The sequence below is a fragment of the Empidonax traillii genome, unplaced genomic scaffold (genome assembly GCF_003031625.1).
Source record: "Empidonax traillii isolate 1590-97213 ecotype Southwest subspecies unplaced genomic scaffold, ASM303162v1 scaffold717:size860381, whole genome shotgun sequence".
Taxonomy (NCBI): Eukaryota; Metazoa; Chordata; class Aves; order Passeriformes; family Tyrannidae; genus Empidonax; species Empidonax traillii.
The window spans coordinates 686,003-713,970 of record NW_020955910.1 but is presented as its reverse complement, the minus strand read 5'-3'; the positions used below and the strand labels follow the sequence as shown (position 1 = coordinate 713,970).

The 27,968-nt window shown below is 58.9% G+C and overlaps 2 protein-coding genes across 10 annotated transcripts in view; one reads left to right on the top strand and one right to left on the bottom strand.

The window, feature by feature from the left end:
* Positions 1-5,010, bottom strand: TNFRSF13B (TNF receptor superfamily member 13B). Its single transcript, XM_027900326.1, has 5 exons — positions 4,981-5,010; positions 2,819-2,959; positions 1,682-1,798; positions 892-1,101; positions 1-561 (listed from the first exon to the last, which is right to left on the bottom strand). Exons 2-5 carry the CDS (start codon positions 2,955-2,957, stop codon positions 287-289), a joined length of 741 nt encoding a protein of 246 aa, XP_027756127.1. The 5' UTR covers positions 2,958-2,959; positions 4,981-5,010; the 3' UTR covers positions 1-286.
* Positions 5,011-13,554: 8,544 nt separating this feature from the next.
* The window catches only part of MPRIP (myosin phosphatase Rho interacting protein), a 78,355-nt gene continuing 63,941 nt past the window's right edge, over positions 13,555-27,968 (top strand). For 6 of the 9 annotated variants that reach the window (XM_027900313.1, XM_027900311.1, XM_027900308.1 and 3 more), the window contains exons 1-3: positions 13,555-13,819; positions 25,037-25,114; positions 26,774-26,839. In XM_027900313.1, the coding sequence (XP_027756114.1) occupies positions 13,700-13,819; positions 25,037-25,114; positions 26,774-26,839 (264 nt within the window). In that variant the 5' untranslated portion in view covers positions 13,555-13,699. The remainder of the gene's footprint in view (positions 13,820-25,036; positions 25,115-26,773; positions 26,840-27,968) is intronic. The other 3 variants (XM_027900314.1, XM_027900315.1, XM_027900316.1) reach the window with 3 other exon arrangements.

The window sequence follows — 27,968 nt, the reverse complement described above, 5'->3', positions numbered from 1 at the left end:
TCATGTGGGAGGATAAAATCAGATACTGCTAAATGGGAAGTGACTTCTGTCACTCACTGGGAGTGCACAAGAATAATGAGAATTTAACTTCCTGAGTGGGAGCAAAGAGCCCTGTGCAACCTCTGGCCCTCACTTTATCCTTCAGGCCCTGGCAAAGCCTGGGCTGGGTCGGCCAGTCCGGGTAGCAGCTGGTACAGTCACTGGCAGCAGAGGGTGAAGCAGCTGTGTTTTGGGGGCAGAGGGAGCACCCCTCCACTCTGAGCCTGTGCAGGAACACCCACTGCGGTCACACCATGGGTGTCTTCTCTTGGGAAGGGGAACAAATGATCTTGAAGTGTCCGTCATCAGGGCTGGGAACGGCCCCAGCACATCCCGTGCTGCAGATCCCGGTGCAGGAGGGAGCAGCTCTTTCACCGGCGTGACACGAGGCGCTGTGGCTGGATTTGATCTCTTGCACAGCAGAGCCGTTTCCAGGGAAGCAGAAGCCGCAGGTTTCCACTGGCCCTGGGACTCTGCTGCCAGTGAACCCCTCACCGACGCTGCCCGCTTCCACCAGCCGATCTGCAAAGAAACTGTGTTAGCTGAGGGGTTTTCAGGGGCTGGGGGACGGTGCAGCTCCAGCCCCGTGTGGCAGCAGGAAGCTGTGCCTGGGACTTTGTGGGGAGTGATGGAGAAGGGGGTTATGGAGGGGGTTGGGCACAGGGCTCCAGTCCTGCTCCTCTTCCAGGCTCAGGCTGAACCGCTTTGCCCATCGCCGGCTTTACTTTATCTCCCTCTCCCTGTTAGCACCTGGCTCTGTTTCCTGCCCCCCTAGCAGCGCCTGGGAGCCTGAGCCTGCCCACCACAGGCTCCCCACGCTCTCCCACTCTCCCCAGGGCATCCAGCACCCACCTTTGGCAGAGTCCTCCCTGCAGTGGCAGGTCCCAGCGCCGGCGTGGCAGGAGCCCACCTCTCCCTTCCTGCGCAGGTGTGTCCAGCCCAGGAGCAGGGAGCAGATGAGGGCGCAGAGGCAGAGCCCCAGCAGCAGATACACCACGAGCCACGGCTCCTGCTCCGTACACGCCTTCTGCTCCAGCACGGCCTCGGGCGACGGGGGAGAGGCTGCGGGTCGGGCAGAGATGGGTGAGCTCACACACCCCTGGGGTACGTGCCTCCCTCACTGGCTTTTTGGCACGGAAAGGGCTGGTAGCACTTGTGCTCTCCACTGGGAAAGGATCTGAGAGCAGCTCTGTATCCCCTCTGTCTGCTGGAATTTCTCTTCCAGGGTGAGATAGAGGAGATCCCTTCCCACACCCCATGCCCAGCCTTCCCCCACCTCCAGGGATCATTTCACTGTCTCAACCCCCATGTGGGGCTTGGAGATCTTGGGATCTACCTGTCCCTTCTCACTCCCCCCTCCTTGAGGGCTGGGGGTGGCTCAGCTGGGTGGGATCTGCAGCTGACAGGCCTGTAAAACACCAGCACAAGACAGTGAAAAGGCACTGTAGGATGGAGAAATGGGGGAAGAGATACCCTGACTGCCTTTCCCCAGTCCCAGTAGAATGGCAGCATGCAAAAGTCCAGCCCCAACCAGGATGAAGAGCAGGGTGGGCTTTGCTGCCCCTTCCTCAACTTCAGTCCTGTACCCCGGCTCCTCTTCCAGCCCAGCCCAGCCCTGGGGTCCTACCCCCATCCCACTCACGTTCACAGGATGGGGCACATTCCTTGGGGTGCTGCCCACAGACCGTGCTGCACTCGATGCAGCTTCTCACGAGCTCGTCGTAGTAGAATCCAGGTGTCTTGTTGCAGTCCATGGACTCTGCAGGAGAGGAGGGAGATGAACACGCTGTCCTCAGCACATCCTCCCACACAAGGCTCCCAAACCACCCTCCCAGCACCCCTGGGACTCAGAGTCATGAGAGGATGATGCACTGCCATAACCACAGACAACCTCTCCAGGGCTGGCAGGGTGACAGATCCACGGGATTTGGGGTGCTGTGTGGCTGGATGGTGAAAGGCATCTGCTGGGATGGTGAAAGGCTGGGGAAAGGCATCTGCTGGGAATGGTTGCAGCCAACTGTACCCACCTGCAGCTGGGAGCTCCTGGTTGCTGGCCTAAGAGCTGCTCCTGCCCTGGGGCTTGCACAGCTTTTTGGGACAAACCTGCCCAAGCCCTGGCTCAGGATGGTGGGGATGGCATCTTTATCCTCAACAGAGAGACGTGACTGGTGGCTGCATGTGCAGGGCTGTGTCCCCTGAGCCCTAGGACAGGGTGGAGCCATCCCAGACTGTGGCTCAGGAGAGAGGGAAGGGGCCCTGCTGAGGGTCTGGGTGCAAAGTACATCTGTCCCTTCTCCTCCTCCCTGCCTGTTATCAGGACACCTCACTGCCTGTCCCAGCTCAGGGCCCACGATTCAGCCTCACAGACCTACAGCTTGGGTTTATCATTATCCACATCAGCTGAACCTGATGGCTCACCAGGCCCTGCCTTTGGAGGGTGGGGTGACACCAGGGGGGGACATGAGCGTTGATGCAGCCCTGTGACCCTAAAAGGGAGCAAGCAGTGTAGTGAGCAACTCCGTCCTGGTCTGTGCTGAGCCAGTGCCAGCCCCAGCCCATTGCTGGGAAACTGTTGCATTTTTGTGACATTTTGCCTCATTTTTTGAGCCAAAAATGAGCCCCTCATTTTTGGCTCAAAGCTCTGGTAAGCTGAGCTGGCTCAGAGCCCACCCTGGGGTTCATCCCAGGGTCTGATCCCTCCTGCCAGCTTCGCCCCATCCCTGCCTGCTCCATCCCAGAACAGCCCCGTGGTTCCCGTGCCTGCCTGGCCGGCACTCACCGCACACGGCATCACACCTCCTGGCCGTGGGCTGGCCACACACGAGGCTGCAGGGGATGCACCGGGAAACGAGGGTGTCCCAGTACTCCTGGTCGGTGCAGTTGTTCATGGCATCCCGGCCCACACGCGTCCCATCCATGGCTGCGGAACGAGAGGCACAGGTGGGTACGGGGAGCCACCACAGGGCTGCTCTGCAGCCACCTCATCCCATTCTAGGGGAGCCAGAAACACGACCCGAGGGAGCACTGGTGACGTTTTCTGAAACGAATTTTAGTTCTGGAAACTTCTGAATCCCTCTGTGGCTCCGGGGTAGTTCGTGTGTCATTTCTGACGTCTCTCGTGGGTGTTACGGCATCACAGTGAAACCCCGTCTGGCGTGTAAGGCTCCCTGAAGCAGCAGGAGGGACGTGTCCCCAGGAGAGCTTCAGTGCCACCTGGGATGCCCAGAGGGGGACGTGCTCCTGTCCCTGTGATGGGCTGTTTGCCCCACCATCCCCTGCTCATGTGCACGGGGTGTGATGCCAAGGACACCCAAGAAACAAGGCACCAGCAGCCCTCAGCAGCCCCAAAATCTGGTCAACAGCTCACACTTGGAGGGGTGAGCTGGCTGATGATTAACACTGTGCCGTGTTGTGCCACACGCGGGGTCTGCAGCCACGGAGCAGCTGCAGGGAAAGCTCCAGCCCAGCCTGGGGTGGCTGTGGTGGAACCATGTGCTGTTTGCTGACCGAGAGGGCTCGTGGGACACCACATCCCTCAGCGGAGCTGTGCCAGGAGCTGCAGCTGTTTCCTGCACAGGGGAGGGGGGGGGGGCGATGCCGGTGCTGATGGAGCCCAAAAAGGTTAAATCTCTCCAAAGCCACAGCGCAGAGTTGGCCTCTGCAAAGCCAGGCTCGGATCTGTATCCTGACAGACCCCCGCGCTCCACCAGGATCTCCCCTCTCTCTGGAACTCAGGAGCATCCAGAAGTTGGGCACTTGGCACGTCCGTCTGTCCTGCCATCTCCCACCCTGCAGGGGGGCTGTGGTTGAGTGTCCTCCTCTGCTACCTGAGGCAGCACAGGTAAAACCCTCCCATTCCCAGGGATAACTCCTCTCTCTGCATGGGGGTGCTGGCCTTATCTTCCCAGTTGTTCAATTAACACTGCTATAAAATTAAATAATGGCTTTCTGTCTAGCTGACTGGAGATAATCCCCAGGGCAGAGTGAGGCTCAGGCCGGCGGTTTCTTCCAGTGCTCTTTGAAGGTACTTTGTACCCAGAGAGAAAAATGACAAGACCCCTGGGGATGGCAGGAAGCCCTTGGGGGTATCAGGAGTCCTTGAGGGTGGCAGTGAGCCCTGGGGATGGCAGCCTCAGCCATCCTGGACGCAAGGTGGGGTTTCCCAAGGGATAATTGCGTGGGAAACAGAGGTTTGGGGCTGTGTCGAAGCCGAGGGGAATGCAGACTGTGGACCTCCTTCCCAGCTGCTCCGAGGGCAGGTCCAAGGAGATGTTTGGCCCTATCTGGGACAAATCCTGCCCCATGGCTGAGCTGCCCCCCCCCAAGGAACCCCAAGATGCACATGGTGCTCCCAGCATGGAGCAGCCGGGGCTTTGCAGCTGTGGGTTTTCCAGCAGAGCCAGGGGCATCTGCCCCTCCATCTCTCCATCGATTAGAGTACCCTGAATTCCCCATGGATCCCATATTCCAAGCATCAATTGACCATAGGACAAGGTGGAATGACTTTAGGCTGAAGGAGGGTAGATTTAGTCATTAGAAGGAAATTCTTCCCTGTGAGAGTGGTCAGACACTGGCACAGGTTGCCCGGAGAAGCTTTGTTTTCCCACACTTCCCTGGAAGTGTCCAAGGCCAAGTTGAACAGGGCTTGGAGCAACCTGGGATAGTGGAAGATGTCCCTGCCCGTGGCAGGGGGGTTGAACAAGATGAGCTTTGAGATCCATTCCAACCCAAACCATTCTGTGATTCCATCTCCAGCCCCACAGCACTGACCCCTTCAGCAGGGCGGGAGCCCTTTCTGGTGGCTCTGCTCCTCCAGCAAGGACCTGAGGAGACCCTCCACTCCCTGCCAGCACTCAGGGAACGTGACCAAGCCCCAGGCCCTGGCACAGACCAGCCCCTCACCCTCATCTCCCCGTGCAGCCCCTTGATGGGGTTACTCACGTTTGACTCCCCCGGTGTGTCTAATCCCCCTCGGCTCCTGCCATGGCACCACGAGCTCCAGCCTCGGGCCTCTGCATGGCTTGGGGGGGGTTTATTATTAGAGACCGATTTGATTAATGCCTGGGCTGAGCATTTCCTGGGGTTTCCCCTTATCCCTTCCATGCAAATGGGCCGCACACGCAGCAGTTGCATTGGCTCCTCGGGGTCCCTGGGCTGCAGGGAGAGCGGGGCCAGGGTGGGAGGGACACTGCGGGGTGATGTGTCACCAGGAGCAGGGACAGGTGTCCTGGGCCAGGTGGCCACGTTTCAGAGGGGCCTGGAGGGGCAGGGGCTCTGCTGCACCTGCCCTTGGATCACCTGGCTGCAACAGAATCCCGGAATTATTAAGTTTGGAGAAGACCTCTAAGGCCATCGAGTCCAACCTTAACCCAGCACTGCCACGTTCACCTCTCACCGTGTCATGACACATCTACATGTCTTTTAAATCCCTCCAGGGATGGGGATTCCACCACTGCCCTGGGCAGCCTGTGCCATTGGGATATTTTCTTCCATGTTTTGCCCTGTGGAGGAGGCAGCTGCTGGATCCAAGCACCGCTTGGGGCATCCATCCTTTCCCTGTCCACAGGGTGCTCAGCCCACACCACTGTTTCGTCTCCTGCTCACAGTTCATCTCGTGGGCCACAATAAGATGCTTTAAGCACTGATTTTCTCTGGTGTGTCCATGTCTGGGAGGCAGTAGAGCTGTGCTGTGTCCTGTGTGGACAACCAAGGTCCTGACTGGGCTCAAGGCACAAGACATGAATAACACAGCTTGGTTTCACAGTGTTAAAGAGCTGTTCCAGCTGTGCTGCTGGAAGCCTCCAGAGGATTCTCCATTTCCTGCAGAGGTGCTGGGCAGGGCTGTGCCGTGTCTGTGATGCAGGGAAGGGGCACGGGGTGCTGGGAGCACGGTGGAGCAGTGACTCAGCTCAGTCCAGAGGGACCTTTCTGCAGAAACTGCTGAATGAGGAAGGAAACAGCAATACCTGTTACTATAAATGTCAGTGGAGCAGCACCAAGGGTTTTTTTCTGCTCGGTTCAAAAACTCCTGCTTTGTGCTCGCCATGGGGAGCTGCAACTCATCAGAATGTTTTCCTACCTTGTCCACTGCAGGGACATCAGAAGCTGAAACCTTCTCACGGGGAACAAAGCCCAGAGCAGAGGAGTGCAGCACCCCAAGGCTGGATGTGGCCCATCACATCCTGCATCCTGCAGGAGGGAGGGAGATCAGCACCATCCCATGGACCGCAGGGCTTGGAGCGAGGACCAGGAGAGGAGGCACCGTGGCCACGGGGACTCTGCAGCTCCTGCACTGTGCCACGTGCGTGGCTGTGCACCTGGTGAAAGGGGTGGGATTGCTCTGGGGTTGAGTCTCCCCCACTGGGAAGATGCGTGGAGTGTCCTGGGAGGGAGTGGAAGGCAGAGGCACTGGAAGGGGGATCGTGTGGCATGAGGGCTTGGGGGCAAAATGCACCTTTGCAGGCAGCTGGTGGCTGTCCACGTGCAGAGTCATCCCATTCGTGCTGTGCCCGGGCAGAGGGCAGAGCCTGGGGCCCTTTTCCATGCAGAGATAGAGCTGATGGTGAAGGAAATTGTGATTTTGGCATTGCCTGGGCTGGTTGAGTGTGGCAAAGCATGGACCCTGAACAGTGGCCCTGGAGCAATGGCCTGAGCCCTCCAGCTCTCGGGGTTCTGCAGGGGAAACTCACCTCTTTAAATAGCAGCCAGAGACTTGCAGTTTCCACCCTGGTGAGCCTTCAAGAGGGAAGTGAGAAGCACTTGGGGGTGGTTTGTGCCTCCTGGCTGAGCAGGGATCAGGCAGTGTGGTTTCTGCTTTAGAATTCTTGGTGTGTGCTGGACTGGAGCCCCAAGGTCTGACCCTTTGTGCCCCAAACAGCATCACCCCTCCCACAGCCCCTGGGGTTGCTGTGTGGCTCTCAAACACCTCCAGACTTGGTCCCCCGTGAGCTGCCACCTCACAGCCAAGGTGGTGGCTGCTGCTCTGCCCTGCCTGGGTTTGTCCCTGTGCCCATAAGGGGATCAGGCAGCAGCCTCCAGCCCCCTGCTCTGGGTTCCTGAGTTAAACCTTCCCTTTGCTGTGTTCACTGGTTCCCCAGAGCATCAATCAGCAGCTCCCCATGCATCCTCCCAGTGCGATGCATCCCTTTGGATTCATCTGCATGGCTTTGCATCCCCCCACATTGTTTTGCCTCCTTCAGGGCCCATCTGCTCATGGCTGCAGTGGTGCCACAATCTGTTTGGGATGATAGAACCCAGTTTGTCCCAACAATAAAATGTATTTTTCCTCAGGGCTCTTGCCCCAGTGGCAGTGCTGCAAGGAGAGCTGCAGGTAACAGGCAGACAGGGTGGATAATGTTTGGCTCTGAAAATTTTGGCGGGTTCTTTGCCTTCCCTTTGAGCAGCTTTGCCAGGATATTTCCCTCCCAGCCTCCCCCCAGCCCATCTGCCTTTTGCAGTCCCTGCACCTCGGCCAAGGCATTTGCTCGCACACGTGTTCCCTTTGGGACCCGAGAAAAGGGGCCGTGAGGGGAGGAAGGGGAAGAGGAGCCCTTTAGGGTCGAAACTGCCAACTGCAGGGCTGGGTTGGGCGCAGATGGCTCCGAGCACGGCTGCTGAGGACTCATTCCTGTCACCCAAATTCCCCTCGGACACTCTGGAGTCAGATGTGCCCGTCCCCTAGGCCCTGCCTGGCCGTCATCCCTGTCCTGTCGGTGCCACCGATGCCTCGTGGCAAACAGAGCCACTACGTGACCCAACTCACGGGGTTGGTGGTGCAAACAGCCACCAACACTGCCTGGTTTCTTGGTGCACAGCCGGATCCATGAAGATACGCCGGGTGTCTGTGCAGGATCTGCACCCACACACTCGGGGAGAACCACCACGGTGTGCTTGTGGCCACGTTTCCAGCCGCCCTGCCTGCCTGCCCTGCCTGCAGTGCCCCAGCCAGGAGCTCATGGCAGCACTTGGGTGGATGGGGAGCCTCGGGGTGCAGCTCCAGCTCCCCCAGTCCTGCACCCAGAGGTGCCTGTCCCGCAGCCGGGTGCGATGCTGGGCCCGGCTGTGTGGGGCTGTCCCCAGGAGATGGCACCCTTGGCCAGCCCAGCCCGGCTCCTGCTGGGTGCTGGTGCTCTGGCTGCCCTTGCAGCCCCAAAATCCTCCAGCTGGACACCCCGGCCCTGCCTTCGCCAGCCAGGCCAGGGGCTAAGGGGGATCACAGCGCCATGGAATGGTTTGGGTTGGAATGGACTTTAAAATTCATCTTGTTCCAACCCCCTGCCATGGGAAGGGACACCTTCCACGAGACCAGGTTGCTCCAAACTCTGTCCAGCTTGGCCTTGGACACTTCCAGTGCCTGTGCCAAGGGTCTGACTCTCACAGCCACTGTGGTGAGACCTGGGGCGACCCAGGCTCCAGAGGTGTCCCTGCTCATCATCAGGGTGATGCTGAAAGAGCCTCCTTGCCAAAACCTGGCACAGATCAGGAAAGGGGAGCATTACCAAAAACCAGGCTGTGCTCAGGGCTGGCTCCCCAAACCTGGTAGCCATCTGGAGAGCGAGGACAGGCAGACAGAAAAGGACCTGTTTTGGCTGAGGGCTGGCGTGGAAGCGAGGATGAAACCCTACAAAGGCGTAGGGAAGGAGCAGGGAAAGGAGGGTTCAGTGCCAGGGCTGTGTGCTGAGGTGTAAAGCGTGGGTGGCGGATAAGGGAGATGAGTCAAAGAGCAATCTTTGGTCAGAGCAGCTGATCAGATTACGTGGAGCTTTAACCTGGTGGGAACAACTCCCTGTCCCCATCCCTGACACCACTGGGTTTTCTCAGGAGAGGCGTTCCTGGCAGGACCCTCTCAGGAAGGGACTTGCAGCCTGCCCAGGAGCTCTGCTGCTAATTTTTAACACTAAAAACCCTGGGGAAATTCCAGAGAGCTGGAGGGCAGCCAGTGGGAGTCTAATATTTAAAAGGGATAAAAGGGCTGACCCTGGGAATTACAGACCAGGTAAGGCTGATCGCAGTCCCTGCACAAATTATGGGCTGGGTAATTGGGGATACTGTCAGCCAAAAATTAGAAGCTAAAAATATAATTAAGGTCGTTAGCTTGGTTTCATGGATGGCAGCTCCTGTCAAGTGAGTCGGCTTTGGTTTTTGGCATGACTCTGGGCTGGCTGATAAAGCTAATTGTGCTGCTGCATTATAATGGGTTTCTCCAAAGTATTTAATTTAGGGCCATGTGACATTTCCATTTGTAAAACTTGCATTATATGGAGTCAGCAGAGCAGACATCCGACGGCTGCACTGGCAGCTCCGGGGTGGTGGCCAAAGGGGCGAGTGATGGAGGAGGCTGAGGGGACCCGAATTTGCATGGGATGATGTTTTTAGCAGGGATGCTGAGGTGAGAGGGGATCACAGGGGGCTCCCCTCTGCCCAGCCCGCCAGGCAGGGCCCAGCCTAAAGGTGGGGAGACACATATGGGAACAAAAGATACTGATCTTTCCTGCTAAAGTATGGCGAGGTTCAATGGCAGCAGCAGCCACAGGACCCACTGATAACCCAACTGGAAGGGTAATTAATCAGTTGTAGCAGAAGAGTATGAACTCACAGACATTTGGCATCTCTGGACAAGAGGAAAGCTCTGCTTGGTGGGAGAGGATTTACTGTAGCTTGTAGGAGAAGCTCAAGCCTCTGTGTGTGTGTGTGAAACCTGCTCTGGACCATCCTCGTGCTCTTTTCCAGCTCCATGAAAGCTGCATCCTCCACCTGCGAGGGTGTTTTTCACTCTATGTGGATTTCTAACCTGTGGGTTTCACCCTTAAAAGACACAGAGTGGCTTGAGGACCTGCATCCAGCATCCTACAGGTTGGAGCAGGGCAGGAGGATGGGAGCCCTCAGAGGTGCCACTGTGTCCCAGCCTGGATCCAGAGGGGATCACAGGGCTTGCTGGCTTTAAACAACGACTCCTGCTCTCTCCCCTGGGCATCCATCCGTCTGGCTCCACCGTAATGACGGCGAGGTGGCGGCACAGAGGGATTAAATGACTTGCCCAAGGTCCCGTGGGGAGCGATGGCCACCCGGGAGGAGCACCTGGCTGTCCTCTCCTGCCCCGGCAGCGCCCGGCCCTGCGGAAAAATGTGCTGCATCACAGCTTTGCTGGCAAAACACGGCACAGCCACAAGCACCACGTCCCCATCCCGGTACACCCTTGCGAGCAGAGGCAATGGATGGTCCTGGCGGGATCTCCACACCGTGACAGGGTGTGTTGCTCTCATCTCTCTGGTGGGGTTTGGTGGCACCAAACCCGTTCCCAGAGCTGGAGGGCTTTTCCGATGCCCTTCCCGGGCTGGGGCCGGCGCAGCCAGAGCCGGTGACTAACACCTCCTGGTTTTCAGCTTGTTTACCTGGCGCTGGGGCTTTGGCTTGGAGGGCTGACTCACCACGGCGCCTTCCCTCTCTGCCACTGCAGAGCCCTGACAAATACTTTCCATTTTCCCATTATTTTAATTGCCCTCGTTTGAGAAAACTGCTCCACACTGGCTCCGGGCTGCAGAGACCTGTTACACACGGCAGCCCCAACCTGTGGCGGTGGCAATGGGGGGATGATGGGCTGGGACACCTGCCACCATGGCACACGTGGGGGACCTCGGTGCCATGGCCGTGTTGGGATCTGGGGCACGCAGGGAATGTCCTCAGCAGCGAGTTTCCAGCAGCCACCGAGCGTGGCACACGGGCGGCCGGCGGCGCGCGAACGCCGGCTCCGCGCGGCTGAATGCGGCCCGACGGGTTTGCGGAGAGGCCTGTCCCGTTCAGCTGGATTTTTGGAGAGGCTGGAGCCAGCCCCGGCACCAGCCGCTTCCCGCGAGGTGCTGCCGGCTCCGGCAGGGCCGTGCGTGGCGCCAGGTCGTGGCCCCGAGCCACGGAGCAGCTCGGCCGCGTCTCAGGGCAGGCGCGGCCTGAGGACGGGAGACGCCGGCCCTGCTCCCTGCTCCGTGCCCTGTGCCAACACCGTGCCGTCTTCTGAGGGGACAGGGCCCTATGGAAAGAGCAGCCCCTTTGCTCCTGGAGGGACCCTCCAGTCCATGGGGTCCGTGCCCTGAGGAGGTGCGGACCATGAGGACAGCACGTGGAGGTGTCCATGGAGCTGCAGAGGAGCTTTCCAACGGAAAAAAAAAATGCTGGGCATGCCAAGTCCTCAGCAAGGGATGTGGCAGAGAATAACCCAACACTCAGGATGGAAGGAGGGAGGGAGGAAAGCAGGATCAAAGAAGGACAACAGCTGGTTGGGAAAATCACTTGCCCTTCTCCAAAGAGCAGGATTTGTGCAGTCATGTGCCAGGTGAACCCTGGACCCACAGCAAGGGCAGCAGGGTCTGTAAATCCCAGAGGGGAAAATCCTCCCTCCCTGGGGAAGGGTTGGGCTGCTTTTATAATATTAGTATCAAGGAAAAAGTGGGAAAATCCACCCAAACTGGTGGTGCATGTGGAGCTGGTGGTCACCTCCAGCCTGGGAGCATCGTGTGGGCTCAGGGATGGGTGAAGTTGCACTGGAATCGCTGGTGTTGGAGCAGGGTCAGACCCGCAGATCCGCTGTCCCATCCCAAGCCATGGCACACGGTGCACACTGCAAGTGGCCGTGGCAGGAGGGAGAGAGAAGATTAAAGCTGCCTTTGATGGAGCAAAAATTAATAAACAAGCAGGCAATTGTGCTGGGCTTTATTTAGTGGGGATGACAGCGCGGAGCCGGCGTGGCGAGGCCGCCCAGGCCAGGTCCCACATCAAACAGCGGGGCAGCGCCGGCTGCGGGGGGACCACGCCACCGCCTCTTCTCCGACGGGTTTTTCCTGGTCCCAAAAATCCAGGAAGGTCCATGAAGTTCTTCCTTATAGCAGGGCCCTGTCCCGTGCCAGCAGGGAATATCGGGGTGAGCAGGAGACACTGTGTGCCACAGTGGCATCTGGGTGTGCTGGTCTTGGGTGCGTTTTGGAGGTGCCACTTGGCACCTTTGCCCTGTTCCCCTGCTCCAGGGTCAGCATTCTCACCTCTCTTCTGCCCCGGTGATGCCCCACAGGCACCAAGGTGCCTGCCCCCGGCTCTGTGCAGAGTTGGGGCTCTCCAGGTGCAGAGCTGGGAGGCCAAACCTGTGGCCTCACACTGGGTCCTTATCACCCGGTCGGGTGTATTTACCTACTGGTTTCCACCGGATAAAAACTCACTGGACAAACAGGAGTTCCCAGCTGGCCCCAGGGATGGTGGCACAGAGGCGATGTGGCTGAGGTGGGATGTGCAACCCTGCCCCTGCTTTGTCCTCAGCAGGTCCCCAGTGCTGCAGGTCACAGAGATGCCTCAGGGGTGTGAGGCCATATTGCCCTCAATGAATTTGGGTGTGCAAGGGGTGATGACCCCCAGCGTGCCCACCTGTGCCAGGGCTGGGCTGTGCCCAGGGCTGGGGATGGAGCTGGGGTCAATGGTTTGTCACCTTGGGGCAGTGCCACTGAGTGTCCCAGTGCTGGGGGGCCTGGGCTGTGTGTGGGGCTGTGGGGGGCTCTGTGCTGTAAGAGAGGGGTCTGTGCATGGCAGGGCAGAGTGCAGGGGGCAACAGGCAACTCCTCCTACAGGGGCTGAGTGAGCTGAGTCAAACAAAGCCTGGCTGAGCTGATCTGAGCCAAGCCAACCTTATCTGGGACAAGCTGCACTGAGCTGGACTGGGCCAATCCATGCTGGGCTGTACCAAACCAAGCTGTGCCATGCTAAGCTGAGCCGAGCTGAACCAAGCTAAGTTGAGCTGTACCAGTCTGAGCCAAGCTGAGCCAGGCTGCAGGGAGCTGAGCTGTGCTGAGCAGAGCCAAGTCAAGCCGAGCCCAGCTGTGCTAGGCTGAGCCAAGTCAGGCTGAACTGACTTGGGCCGAAGGTAGGCGAGCCGGGCCAAGGCGAGCCGATCTGTGCCAGGCTGAGCCTGCGAGAGCCCAGCCTGGCCGAGCCGGGCCCAGCCGAGCCGAGCCGAGCCGAGCCGAGCCGAGCCGAGCCGAGCCGAGCCGAGCCGAGCCGAGCCGAGCCGAGCCGGGCCGGGCCGGGCCGGCCCCGCCCCCAGCTGTCATGGCCCCGCCCTCCCCTCTCCTCGCTTCCCATTGGCCAGGATGGCCTTTTGTTAGCGGCGGCCGCGCGCCCCCATTGGCGGGTGGGCCTGTCCGTCAGCTCGACGGCCCCGCCCTCTTTTCCGCCTGGCTCCGCGGCGCTGGAAACTTTGCGGGCGGCGCAGTCGGGAGCGGCTCCCGCAGCGCCCGCATCCCCGTCCCGCCCCGCCCCGCACGGACCCCCGTTCCCGCACCGCAGCGACCCCCTCGCACCGCCCCTCCCCGTCCCGCCTGGCCCCGCAGGGCGCGGGCAGCGCCGCCCCCTCCCCGCGCCCCGCCGCGCCGCCCGGGCCATGCGCGCCCGCTGAGCCGCAGCGGAGGCGGCCGCCCTTGCGCTTCGCTCCCGGTTTTTAATTTTTATTTTGTTTTTTTTTTTTTTTTTTTTCCCCCTGCTGCGTTCGCTGGTGGTGGGGGAGAGGTTTGTGCCGGTCTCGGCGCTGGCGTGACGCCCCCCGCGGGCGCGGGGCGGCGGCGATGGGCGCGGCGGACGGGCGCTCCGCCGGGCGCTGAGCGGGCGCGCAGCGGGCGCGGGCCGCGCCATGGCCGCCAAGGACAATCCCTGCAGGAAGTTCCAGGCCAACATCTTCAACAAGAGCAAGTGCCAGAACTGCTTCAAGCCCCGCGAGTCCCACCTGCTCAACGACGAGGACCTCAACCAGGTGGGATCTTGCCCCCCCAAACCCCGCTGTTTTCTCCCCGTCCACAGGGCGCCCTGGGTCTCCGTGGGGTCTCCGCTGGCCCCGTGGGTACCCTGAGGTCCCACAGGTTCCTTGGGGTCCCCTTGTCAGCTTAGGGTCCCACGCGTGTCCCCATGGATAGCTCAGGATCATATAGATAGTATAGGGTCCCATGGATGTCCTAGGATCCCACGGATAACACAGGGTCCCATGGGTGCCTGCTGGTCCCATGGTTAGCACAGGATCCCGAGGGATTCCATGGGGTACATAGATATTGTAGGGTCCTGTGGGTGCCTGCTGCTCTCATGGGTATCGTGGGCTGTCAGAGGTGCTGCGGGGTCCCATGGGGTGCCCACTGACCCCAGGGACAGCACAGGGACCCACAGGTATTCATGGATCCTATGGCGTGCTCAGGAACCCAGTGGGTGCTCTCTGGTGCTAGTGTTTCCGTGGGGTGCCTTCTGACCCTGCAAATAGCACAGGGACCCACTGGTGTCCCGATATTCCATGGAGTGTTCAGGAGCTCCATGGGTGCACTCTGGTCCTGTAAAGTGTCCAGGAGTGCCATGGGGTGCCTGTTGACCCCATGGATAGCACGGTGACCCACAGGTATCCATAGATCCTCTGGGGTATTCAGAAGCCTCATGGGTGCATTCTGGTCCCATAAAGTGTTAAGGAGTCCCATGGGGTGCTTGTTGACCCCATGGGTGGTGTGTGGTCCCATAGGGTGCCCGCTGACCCCACAGATAGCCCAGGGACCCGCAGGTATTTGTGAAGCCCGTGGGATGTCCAGGAACCTCTGGGTGCTCTCTGGTCCCATAAGGGTGTCCCGTGATCCCATGGGATGCCTGCTGACCCCACAGATTCCCAGGTGTCCAGTGGGACAACCGCAGTGTCCACTGGTCCCTTAGACCGTGGCACACCCTGGTGCCACCTCCCCTGGGGCCTCACCTCCTGAGGCCATTTGGGGCCCAGCACCGGCACTTCGGGTGATTCTGTCCTCTCTTAGGGTGCAGGGCAGCAGGTGGGGGGTGTCCTGCGGCCTCCATCACACAATCCCAAAAGTCCTGGGAAAAACTCGGCTGCAAACAAAACATTCCCTCCATGCCGGACATGAACCCCCTGCCCTACAGCCCCTGGCTTTCCTGGGGGTATGGAAAGGGGACCCCAGTGCCTTCCCGAGAAGGGCCGAGTGCTGGGGGGGGCTGCCAGGGCTAGGCCTTCCTCCTCTTCCTTCCTCCTCTTCCTTCCTCCTCTTCCTTCCTCCTCTTTTTTCCTCCTCTTTTTTCCTCCTCTTTTTTCCTCCTCTTTTTTCCTCCCCTTTTTTCCTCCTCTTCCTTCCTCCTCTTTTTTCCTCCTCTTTTTTCCTCCTCTTTTTTCCTCCTCTTTTTTCCTCCTCTTTTTTCCTCCTCTTTTTTCCTCCTCTTCTTTCCTCCTCTTCCTTCCTCCTCTTCCTTCCTCCTCTTCCTTCCTCCTCTTCCTTCCTCCTCTTCCTTCCTCCTCTTCCTTCCTCCTCTTCCTTCCTCCTCTTCCTTCCTCCTCTTCCTTCCCCCTCTTCCTTCCCCCTCTTCCTTCCCCTCTTCCTCCCAGGCCTGACACAGGCCCAGCACCCGCGTGCCCATGGCAGGGGGCACGGGTGGTGTTTTGGGGCGCGGGGGCCCATCTGTGGGGTCGGGGTGTGGGGGAGCAGGGCCGCCCTCCCTCCTCCCACACCTTTCTGGGCCAGGGCTGCCATCCCCGCTCCCGATCCTATTATGGCAATGAGATCAGACATATTGCTGCGCTCACTGGGGGGGCGGCGGAGCCGAGGAAGGAGGGGGGGGGGGGCGCGCATCGTGAAATCTGAGGGCTAATATGGAAAAAATGTAACTGGAAAAAATGCCGTGGTGTGTGCGGGAAGGGGCGGGCGGCGGGGAGCGCCGCGGCCGTGCCCAGACAAAGGAGCCGTCCCGGAGGGGGCTCGGGAAGAGCCCCCCGCTCCTGGCCGGCCCCTTCCCGCTGCCCCGCTGGGGGTTGCGCTGCCTCCCGGTGCGGTGTTATTTGTTATTTGTTATTTGTTTTTCATTGGGGCGGGGGCCCAAAGCATTGCACGCACCCCCACAGCGCCGGCCTGCCCTGCCATGGGGGGGCCTCCCGCCTCCTCGGGGACCCAGGGCCGTGTTTGGGGCAGCCCCTCGCTGGCTTTGTTCCCGCCGGGATGGTGGGTGGCCCTTCTGGGGGGGGTGGGGGGGGGAATTGCTCCCACGTCCGGCTCCCGTGGGGTCGGGGTCAGCCCCGCGGCCGGATCCAGGCCCCGCGCTCGGGGGGCTCCGGTTGGGGAAAACGGCGCAATCCCCCGCTCGGGCTTCTCCCTCGCAGCTGGGGTGAAGTAATCCCGCTTCCCAGATAAGATGGTGGCTGTGGCGGCGTGTGATGAACGCACGCACCCTCCCGCCCCGCCGAGCAGCCCCAGAGCGCTGCTCCCCCCCTAACCCGGCCACCCTGCCCACCTCCCCTCCCGGCCTGTGCCCCGTGTCGGAGGTGCTGCAGCAGCGAGGAGCCTGGCTGGGCGTTGAGTTGTGCTCGGGAGCGAGCACACCCAGGAATAACGGTTCATTTAACACCTCTGAATGCTTCTGCCTTTTTAATTCATGTTTTTTTTTTTTTTTTAAGCTTGGCTTTGGGTCGGGGGGAGAGGGGGGTCCCATACAGCAGCGTGGGGACTCCATGCTCAGCGTGTCCCTCTTGCCCCGTGGACAGGGACAGTGTTGGTGATTACCTGGAGTCAGGCTAGAAAAGTCTTTGGGAGTCATCTGACCTTTGTACTTGGCTTGCAGGAAAGGTGAAGGTACTTCACACTTACGCACTGGTGTCTCTTTTGGATTTTTATTAGATAAAAATACCTGTGTGGGTGTTAAGAGCTGCTCCCCGTGCCTTCCCGGCTGCTCCGGGCTGCTGGAGCTGCTGGGGCAGAGACCCGGAGTGTGTTTGCAAAGAGTCACAAATATTTAGTGGTAGTAGTGGATTTCCGTCGTACTCGGGAACCGGCTTAGGAATGGGGCTGGGAGGGGGGAAATCCAGCCCCAAACATCAGGATTAATGAGCTGGAGCTCTCTAATAATAATCAGACTTAGCGCTTCCAACTTCAAAGGGCTGTGCGGACGCTAAATCCCTAATCCCGGGAGCGCTGCGTTCACGAGTTGTTTTTGTGCGTGGCTGTGCTGCCGGACGGGGGTCGGTGCGATTTGGGGCAGCTACATGTGGCCCCACCACCCGTTGGAGACATGACTGTCCCCCACCCAGGGCTGCAGGTGGGAGGTGATGTTCCCTTGACCTCCCTCCCCCACCCTGGCCTAATCCGTGTTTGACCTTCTGGGGTGCATGGGAAAAACTGGGTCAGTCACCGCGTCTGTTCTCCCTTTGGGAAAATCTGTTGTTGTGGGTCGTGGGTGAGCAGAGTCCTGTGATCCTGTGCAGGGTGGCGGGATCTGGCCCCTGGTCCCTGGCAGACACTGTGCTGATGGTGGCTCTTTCCTGGCTGTGCCACCCACCCACTGCCAGCTCACCTTATGTGCTGCTCCTTTCCCAGCAAGGGAGAAATTCCCTTTTCGTGGGAATTCCCTCTTTCCTGGCAAGACTTGCCTGTGCCAGTGTCACATGGTCCCTTGTAACCACCTGCAAACCTCGTGTGGAGGTCAACTTTCCAGAGCCTGCCCTGGGAAGATGGATGGTTCCTAGGGACCCGCTTCCATTTTCCAGGAGAAAGCCAGCCTGGCCAGCGAGACCCTCTTCCCAAGCAACCACCCAGGGCTCTGCAGGGCCCACTGTGGGATCCCTGGTCTCCATGCCAACTGCCCTGGGCCGATCCACGCCTGCACACACGTGCCTTTGGTCTTTAAGATGAAGCCCCCACAACATGGGACAGGCTAGGAATTAACCTCAAAGTTCTGCCTGGCCTGAATTGGAAGAAGAGCACAGTGTAAAGCAGTTACTTTTAATTTTCTCCATGCGTGTGCTCTCCCGGGGCATGGGGACTGGCACAGATAGAGGAATTTTAGGACGTCTTTCCAGCTACCAGTATTTTTTTTTGTTGGTTTTTTTGTTCCCATTTTTTTTTTCCCCTTTTTACTTGAGATCGTGGCATGGATGCCCAGAGGACCACCCAGTTAGAAAATGGAGCTTGTAGATTTTTTCCCACTGCCTCCTCCTGTGACACCCCTGCCCAGTGGCGGCGGGTGGTTATTTCCATCACTTCTCCATTGGACATTATCACTTTCCTACTGTTTTGGATGCCGAGCAGCTGGTGGCCAGCAGCCCTGAGGCTGGAGCGTGTCAGCGTTGGGTCGCAGGCTTGGCTTTGGTCTGGGACATTGCACTGACGGAGCTGGGATGCCTTGGGCCCGGGGTCTTATCCTGGCTTCATGCCTTGTCCAGAGGGTGACAGGGTGAGGGATCATGTCCTGGCCACGCTTTTCCCTCCACCCCTGCTCCCTGGGGGAGAGAAAGCCCTCGCTTTCCTGGAAAGCAGCCCCCGCGTTTGCATTCCCTGCTCCCTGCTGCTTGTATCACGCTGCAAAAATCCGCTTCTGCTTGACTAATTATTAGGGCCGAACAGGGGGAGATTCTCTGCAAATGTCAAACTCGCCTGCGATGGTGTCTGTGGAGGGCAGGAACATGGGGGACACAGCGTGGGGGGCTGGAGTGGGCATGGTTGTGGTGGCTGTGACCCCCAGGCAGCATCCCACCCTTGGAGAGTGATGGGAGAGCAGCAGGAGCTTGGGATGGGTGTCATGTTGGGTGCTGGGGTCAGCTTGGGGTGCACTTAACCCTCCGCGTGGCCCAAGGGAAGGGCCGTGGCGGCGCCTTTGGGTGCTGGAGAACCATCCCCCTTGCACGCTGACTTGCTGCTGGGTTTTTGCATGGCGCCGCACCTTATCTGCGCTGGCACCCGGCAGAGTGATAAATCCCCTCTCCAGCACTCTGGAGAGATGTTGCGGCTTCTCCCAGGCGCTGAGGAAGGCCGGTGGTGGGAAGTGGTTAGATACGCCTGCTTGCTGCCGGGCACGCCGGCTTCGGGGCTGCTCCAGGAGGAGCTGGAATTGCGAAGTCTGTTCTGTCCCACTTTGTTTTTCTGCTGCTTTACAAATCGCCTGTGTACGCTCCATCTGGCCTCATCCAGGTCCTGCTCCGACTGCCCGAGCTGATGGCAGCGCTCAGACCCGAGGACAGCCCTGGGACCAGAGCTGGGGTGTTTGCAGAAGGAGGCCGGCTGTTTGCACGAAGGGTGAATTCAACCTTTCCCCTTCCTGTTCCTCCGGTCGGTCAGTCAGTCCCGCTGCCCATGTAGGAAACTGCCTGGGCAGCTCCGTCCCTTGGGGTTTGCCAGTGGCTGGGTTGGTGCTCCCGGTGTGCCAGGAGGGCTGTGCCATGCACAGTGCCCACCAACTGCCCCATGGCAGCAGCACCTGGTGCTCCTCGTGCTCAAGGTCCAGTCTGTCCGGTCTGGTGTTGCCTTGTCCTGCCTGTGGAATTGTGTTGGTGGTGAAAACCTGGCCTGGGGTTTGCAGCTCTGGCAGCAGTTGGCTCAAACCTGTGCTGGTGCAAAAATGTTTTGTCAGGAGGTGGTTGGAGAGGGGACTGTCCCCACACATCCAGAGTGGTCTCCCGGAGATGCCCAGGTCTTGTCCTGGAAAAAGCACTGTTTGGGCTGAACCCAGAGGTAGCAAGTGGCCACTCAGGTGTGGAGTTGGGAAATGAGAGGGCATTTGCTCTGGGAATAGTTGTGGATGCTCACTGGCGGCACTGCAGCCTCCGCGCTGGGGCTTGGCCCTGCTCCCCTGCACATCGCCAGGTGACAGACAGCAGAGGGGAAATGCTCCGTGGGCAGGGAAACAGGGATGTAAGCGGCTTAGCCACCGGGGCTGGGCTACATCCCATCCCTTGGGATTGCTGCTGGAGCGCAGGTCAGCGCAGCGGTGTTTGCGGAGCCTCCCGCTGGCCGAGGTCACAGGTCTCTGGTGGTCCTTGTGGCATCCCGCTGGGAGCACGCAGGATGTTAAGCGATGCCTGCCTCTCAGTTCCTAGAAGCCGTGCTGTGGGCAGGAAAGCCTGCTTGGGTATCGCATCCCGTTCCCTCCCTGAACACCGTGTCACCTTCCCCATTCCTGCCGGGTGACGGCTGCTCCGACTCACCCGTCGGCGATGTTCTCCTGGCTCCAAGGTGAGCAAAGCTGAGAGCAGAGCAGAGCTGAAAACGCCCAGATTTCCTATTTTGAGGTTGCAACCACAGTGTTTGTGGTGACTTTTCCCTTGAGCTGTGCCAGAGATGAGTCCCTGGCTGTGGGGAGCCCTGAGTGGGTCAGGAGTCAACACACAGGGAACAATGACCTTAGTGTCCCTGCTCCGGGGCTGTGCTCTCTGTGGGTCTGGCTGAGAACTGTGACCGTGTTATGCTGCCCTGGGTGTGGGGAGCAGTAGGTACTGCTGTCAGAGAGGCTTCTTTGGTGAATATCAGGGCTGAGCCCATAAGGGTGGTGGGCTATGTTCCACCGTGGACTCACACCTGGTGCTGGTTGGGGATGTAGTTTTCTCCTGGGGCTGCTGGAACCCTGGCACTGCTTCCCTGGTGCACCAGGACTCTCTGCTCTCGGTGCTGCAGGCAGAGCCTGAAGCTTCGTTGCAACAATCCATTTTTCTTCCCCTTCCCGCTCAGTTGCCAAGCCTGAACAAAACAAGCCCTGCCTCCACCCGAGACAGGCTGATTACGTCTGCCGGCAGCCTAAACAGATTATCCCTCCCGCCACGCGCTCGGAGCCAGGAGTCTCTCCCGGCGATGGATTCGGACTTCCCTTGCAGCAGGTTGGGGTGGGTGGGGACTGGCTGTGGGGGCATCCCAACCCACTGGGTGTCCAGCACCCCAGTGGGGGTGTGGGTGCTCTGCCCTGGGGGTGTCAGGACCCTAAGAGGGGAAGTGGATGTTGGTAGAGCAATCCTCTTCCACCTTGTACAGTGAGCTCCTGCAGACACCCAGCATGGTGTGACTCTGCTGGGTGCTGCTGAGCATCCTGCTTGGCTGTCTGGTCTGCGCAGGGAAGGAAGAGGTGATGGTACCACCAAAAACACAGCAGGTGTGAAAGATTGTCACATCTTTCTGGTTGGTGTCACAGCCCACCTCCAGCCCCGTGATGTGGTGCTCCATGGGCTGCCACGCTCCTGTGACCCATCCTGCCCTCTGGAAGCAGGTGCCCTGGAGCCCTGGGGATGTGCAAGGGTTCCTGTATCACCCTGGGCTTTGGGAAGTGCTGAGTGACTCTGCACGTCCTTCGAGCCCGTTTCCCCGGCTGCTGGGAGTCGCGTTCCCAGTGCTGGTGGAGCTGGTTGGGGTGGTTTGTCCATGCCTGGGCAGCATCAGCACAGCAGCCTGACAGCTTTGTGTAAACCCAACTGGGGCCGCTTCCTTCTCCGCTTCCTCCCACCCGCCGTGCTGCCGGCGCTGGGCTGGAGGCAGCATCCTCCCCCTGGATACACCTTAGGCCTGCGGGCCGAGGGGACGAATGCAATGGCTGGGACAGCCACCTGAGAGGCAGATGAGGGGCTGTGGCTGCTCCACAGCCCAGCTCCAGTGGCGGATCAAAGGTGAGATGGAGTGCCTGTACACTCCCAGAGGTGTGACAGGAAGCGGAGGGGTGACGTGGGGGTGTTTCTGCCTGAGTCAGCTGCCACCAGTCCCGTGGGATCGGATTGAACTGGGCACTGTGGGGCTCCAAACGGGCCGCGCCTCCCACACAGTGGTGGGGTGACCATCACCCCACCCCAGCAGCCACCCTCCACTCTGCTTTCCACGGCATTCTGTGGCTCACCCTACAGCCAGGTGCCTTCTGGATAAAAGCAAAGCCACCCACCCAGTGCCCGAGCACCTCGTGTGGCTGCTGCCTGTGGAGAAACTGCCCGGAGCTGCCCCTCAGATATCCCTGGAGCTTCCCTGGGAACCCCGGGCTTGCTCTAACACCATCCCTTTACTTGAGATTGGACAGATCTGCTTGGAAGACAGAATTTTTTTGCTCTGAGCTCTTGCTCAGTGCTGGGTGTTGCATTTTCCTCATCTTGCTGAACTCTCCAGAGGAAGCTAAGCCGGTGCGAAGCAACGTGTGACTCCAGCTCCATCCTGGTGCTGCAGCACCCCCCAGACCTGCCTCCCACATCGGGTTTATTTTAAAGCTCGCTGCAGCAGGGCCATTCCAATGCAGGTGTGATGAGTTTATTTCAGACACTTCATGTTCTAATTCGTGTCCCTTTTATTTAGGCTTGTACCTCTCTGGGCATTTGCTTGGTTTTAGCAGGAGCCTGTTTTGGTTTGGCTTTAAAAAGCGCTGCTGTGTGTTCATCTGTTGATGGGTGGAACCAGGCTGCCCACGCTGCCTGGCTCTAATTCGTACCTTTCAGCTATTTTGGTTTCAATATCTGAAATTGGATGCTTCTGCCAAATTAAGTGTAGCCCACTGGTGGTTTTTTATGATACTGGTACAGAAATGACCGTGCTCTATGTTAAGGGTGTGTATTTCAGGTGCTTTATATATAGGTGCTTTATATATAGGCAGTTGAACCAAAATTGGAGTGATTGAGGGCAAAATAATGTCTGCTGGGGGGTGTGAACCAGGCTGAGGTAGGGCAGGGCTTTATGCCTGTGAGTCTGCTCGATGCTGGTGATGTCCTCTGTTTTGGTTTCATGGTTGCTTCATCCCTGGTGTGGCACTGGGACCTGCCTGCTGCCTGTCACGCGGGGATCTGTGTGGGGCAGGACGCTGTGGGGTGCTCAGGGTGGTGTGGGGTGGCCCTGTGGGAGGGCTGCAGCGTTGTGGCTTTTGCTGGGGAGAGATTTTGCTCACACGGCTTTGCTGGGCTGAGCACTTGACTGTGCCCAGGGGCAGTGCTGGGGCACAGAGGAGAGTACTGGGGGATGGAGGAGGGCTGAGCCCTGCAAGCAGCTTGGCTGCCTGTAGTGTCACCAGGGTGCCACCTTGACATGGTGGTGCCAAGTGCTGGGGGTGCTGTGTCCTACCCCTCTTGTTCCTGGGTAGTGGAGACCACTCGAAAGATCCTCTCAAGCCCCAGAGCCGGTTGCTCAGGGCTCTCATGGGGACTTGGGGACCCCATTTCCTGTCGCAGTGACCCATTGAAGGGTCACCTCCAGTTAGTTATTCACAGTTTTGCTTTTCCCCTGTAAAACGGGAGAGAAATTCGGGAAATTTGGCTCTTCCGAACTGGCCGTGGCCACATCCCTGGCACGACGGGGATCAGCGGGATCCCCCACTCCAGAGTCCTGGGATGGGCAGGGATGCGTCACGGGCGGCTCTGGGTGGGGGTGTGGGGCGGGGTGTGCCGAGGGTGTGGCAAACAGGGCTCACCTGCCCTCACCTGCCGGGCGCTGGCAGCGTGGGCGGCACGGAGCCGGGCGCGGAGCTGGAGGTGCCATGGGGGCCACGGGCGAGCAGGGCACCAGCATCCAGGTGAGCTGGACGGGGGACACGGGGGTCTCAGGGCTTCTTGCCAAACCAGGGGGGCTGCGGTGCCCACGAGTGCTTTTCTGTGCCCCCCGTGGGGGTGGTGAGGCTGCCGCTGGCCGTGGGAACAGGCAGGTATAGGGGTGCCCTGGGATGCAGGAAAGCGACTCCCCCAAGTTTAGATCCCGCTCCCAGCGCTCCGTTTTTCATTGATTTTAATCCCATTTAAAGGGGGAAGGAAGGAAGGAAGGAAGGTCTTCTCAAATCGTGTTTTCCCAGCTGCTGGGGAGAGCAGCACACCGAGCTGGTATGTCACGTTGCGGAGGGGGATAAGAGATTTTGTTATTTCTTTTCACTTTATAAACAGTAAAAGGGCTCCTCCGGCGTGTTTCCAGTTTGCTTACTCAGTGCTTCATGCATTTGACAGTTTCTGGTGCATAGGCAGTTTCTTCTATTGTTTGCAGGGATTTTTCCAGAGGGGAAACTTTTTTTTAACATTACAAAACCACAGAAACTGGCAGGAGGAATCTAAGGGAGGTAACGAATTGGAAACAGTTTTAAACTTTAAGGAACAAGAAAGGAAAGAATAAAAGCAACAAGATGAACTGAATCATTTAAGAGAGGAGCTGGGAACGTGTGTCCTTGTCGCTGTTTGGCTGGGCTGGGGTGGACGTGCGTGGATGTTTTGTGGTGGAAAGCAGCGTTCCCAGACCCAGGGGCTCCTGGAGCTGGATCTGCCCTGGGTTTCCTCCCTCCTGGCCTGTCCTGATATCTCCATGAAGCCGCCTCACCGGTGTGGCAATGCCTTGCCACTCTTGCACCAGGATTTGGCCCCAGCCCTTGCCAGGTGTTGGCTCATAGTTTACAGCCTGACAGGCAGCAGGAGCGGTGCCTGTAGGACTTTGTGTGGGAGGATGTTCCCAGTGCCCATCCCCATCCCACTGCTTGCCATGGCGTGGGCCTGCTTCGCCCTGGCCGCTTCTGCATCCAAACCAGGATGGAAAGAGCCTGGATATTTTTTTTTTTTTCCACTGATAAATGGCAGTGCTGCGAGTTTCTTTCCGGGTATTCTTTCCCTTTCTCTTCCCGGCCGGCTGAATGAGCTGTTTTCCCTCCTCCCGGCTCTGACCTTCCTGTGTGCTCAGCCGTGGGCTGCTGGCAGGGAGGAGCGGGCTGGCAGGGACTGCCCTTGTGCAGGGAAGCAGGAGCTGGATGTGCACGGGAAGCGGCTGGGAGCTGGAGAACTGCCAGCGCTGGGTAGTTTTTCCTCTCTTAATTAACAAACGGAAAGCACCGAGCTCTCCTTTGGAGTGTGTTTTTGCTTTGGAGCAGAGGCACGCTGCCGATGGCGAGGGGAAGGACGGTGAGGACGGGCTCTGCAGCCTGGCAGTGCCCGGGAGCTGGTGCTCTGGGCACGGTGCCACGCAGGGAGCAGCTGTGTTTGGAGTCTGTGGCCGGGGTTTTGCCTCCTCCCGAGTTCTCGTCTCAGTCCCCTTGGCACACGGTGTGTGTCACATCACGGGTTGCCATCAGGCACCGCGTTCCCCGCACTGGGAAGGCTGAGTTTGCGTGTGTGCAGGAGGCTGAGCTCACACAGCTGCCTTCGTGCTGAGTGCTGCTGCGGTTTCCTGTGGTCCACAACCATCGATTCCCTGTGGTGCTGATCCATGCTGAGCCGGTTTCCATTGTGCCTGAGTGTTTCTCTGCTGTTTCTTTGCAGGCCAAACCCATTTATGGTGGCTGGCTGCTGCTGGCCCCGGAAGGAACCGACTTTGACAACCCTGTCCATCGCTCCCGGGTAAGTGAAGCTGAGACATCCTCTCTCCATGATGTGGGTGGGGGTGGCAGGAGGAGTAGCAAAGGGGCCTGTCCCTGCCCACAGGGGTGGCTGTGACCCCGGGAGTGCCACAGCCACCTCCATGCACCCATCCCCTTGTGCAAACCAGGAAGCTGGAAGATGTTTCCTGCAGCGAGGCTTGAATGCCTCCTCTGGGATGCAAGATTTCCTGTGCTGGGCAGCAGCCTGGGGCGCTGCAGGTGCTGGTCAGGCTCAGTCTGTGCAGTTTTATTGCTTGTTGCTGTTGCTTTTTGATGCTGCACTGGTTGGTCTGACACGTGCCGTGCTGTCAGGACAGCTCTCGGGCCAGTGGGGTGTGGGCTGTGCAGCTTTGACCTGGGCTGGGACCATCAGAAAGCTCCCAGTTTTCCTTTGGGACTTGGAAACAACTGCTTTGTTTTCTGCAGCTCATCATGGACATGCCCATGATGAGCTCTAGAGGGAGGCTGCATCCCATCCCCTAATGTGGATATGCCTGTGGCAGGCAAGGAAGGGGTGAGAGGTGGTTGCCATTTGCTATAGCCCTGCAGAGCTCTGGAGCCAAGTGTTGGCAGCAGGGACCTGCAAACAGAGCAGGACACACTCAGCTCCTTCCCAAGGGGGTTTGCTCATGGCAGGCACAAACAGCAGCATCGTGTGGGGTCGAAGCATTGCCCACTTCCCTGCCCTGGGGGTATGTGAGGCCCAGAAGGATGTGGCCAAACCAGTGTCCTTTCACCGCTGGCTTGTGACGAGGACTTTCAGCCTGTCCCCCAGCTTGTCTTTCACAGAACTTGCTGCTGGGGCTGCCAGGATAGGGCTGTCTTGTGCGTGGGAGGGATGGCAATGGTCCCTGAACCCTCTGTCATGCAGCCAAAATGCTCTTGGAGCTGTTGGTAATAAAAAAATCGCTCCCGAGTGAGCAAGAATTGGGTTCTGAGTTCAGCCTGGGGTATATGGGTCATTATTTGGTGTCACAGCTCGTACCAGGCTTGCTGACCCACCGTTAAGGGGACATGGGACCCTAGTCCCCTCAGAGTCTACACTGCCTGCTCAGCTGGGGCGTGTGGAAGTGCACAGGGCCCTTGGTAGTTTCGCTTGTCCCAGAGCACTCTGGACTTTGCCCAAAGGGCTGAGAAAAGCAAGATAAGAATTGCTGCACTGGGGCTATGAATCCAAGACCTTTTTTATTTCAGCCTGCTCAACCAGTTTTTGCTCTTGGCTGAAAACAACCTGGCACACATGAAAAAAGCAGTTTTCCAGCCAGATCAGTTCTCCAATCTGGTTTGCTGTGCAGCTGCAGAAACAGCAGTGCCAGCGCGGTGCCAGGACCACCTGGGCAGTGCCACACTGGAGGTACTGTCACCATCCAAATCGAACTCATGCTCTGCTGGGGGACATCTGACATGAGGGCTGGGAGCAGTTACTTTGGGGATCCTTCTTCTGTCCCTGGTATTCCGGTCGTGAAGCTGAGTCAGGGGAGGTTCAGGTTAGATACCAGGGAAAGGTTTTTCTCCCAGTGGGTGGTTGAGCACTGGAACAGGCTACTCAGGGCAGTGGTCACAGCCCCAAACCTGCTCCTGTGCATCTCCAGGGGCTGGTGATCACTGCTGTGACCCAGCTCGCTGTCTTCTCTTGCAGAAATGGCAGCGTCGGTTCTTCATCCTCTACGAGCACGGGCTGCTGCGCTACGCCCTCGACGAGATGGTAAGTGCTGCTGGGCAGAGACACAGCCCTGTGCAGGATGTGGGGATCAGACAGGGTTATCTTCTGCCCTTGGAGTGCTCTGCCAAGCTGGAGGAGAGCTGTGCTCGCTGGGTTTGACTCAGTGCCAGGCTAGGTTTGCGTGGGAGCTTGGTGGATGGTCTGCAGAGGACGGTGGGTGTTTGGAGGCGTGTGGGTCCCACCTGGCATGGGATTGATCAGCTGCTGGCAGGAAGCACAGGGGGAAACCCCAATGTCACCCCCCTGCTCCCCTCCCCTCTTCCTGCCCTATTCCTTGGTGCCAGCTGGGTTTTGGTGGTGGTGAATCACCTTGGCAGTGTCCGGGAAGAGGGCCCTGCCTAGCAATGCCCGTGGAAAGTAGGTCAGCTGGAATGCCTTCCCACTGCTTGCCCGCCCTGAGCTGCAGCGTGCCACTGGCACTGCTCCTGTTGGAAAAACAGAGGGGAGAGCAAAGGAAGGGAGACCCCTCCACAGTGAACTGCAGGGTGGGGCTGAAGAATCCAGCGTGCCAACCACCCTGGGCTGCTGATTTATCCTCCTGGCTACAGCAAGCCTGTGGGAGGGTGCCTGAGGTTGTGCGTGCTGGCACGGTGGGTACCCACGTGCTGGGATCCACCTGGGTAGGAGGTTCACGAAGCCACTGGGCACAGTGCACCTGTGGGACAGGGACACACAGGAACCTGTGTCTGTGGCGGGGAGGCTCCCTACAAGGTCAGTGTGCCTTGGTCCTCCTCCAGTGCCTCCTGCGAGGGCACCGTGGGATGGGGAGGCACGGCAAGCCTGGCTCAAATTTCATGCCGTGCGTTTGTTTGTATTTTCACTTGGGCTTGGTCCAAGTGCCCTAAATAATTTAAATGTCTTCCAAAGGAGCGGGGGAGGCTTTAATACATTGTCAGTGTCAGCAACCTGGCTCTGCACTGGGCTGGTGTTTCCTGTCCTAACACTGACAGGACAGTGGTTTGTGTCTGGCTGGAGCAGGGAGATGCCCCAGTGTGAGGCAGAGGTACAAGGATGCTGGGAAACACAATCTGGGATATTTTTTTTTCCTCTTTGTATCTTGTGGAACTTGAGCTGCCCCAGATCCTGCTGCATCTGGGCAGAAGCACTGGGG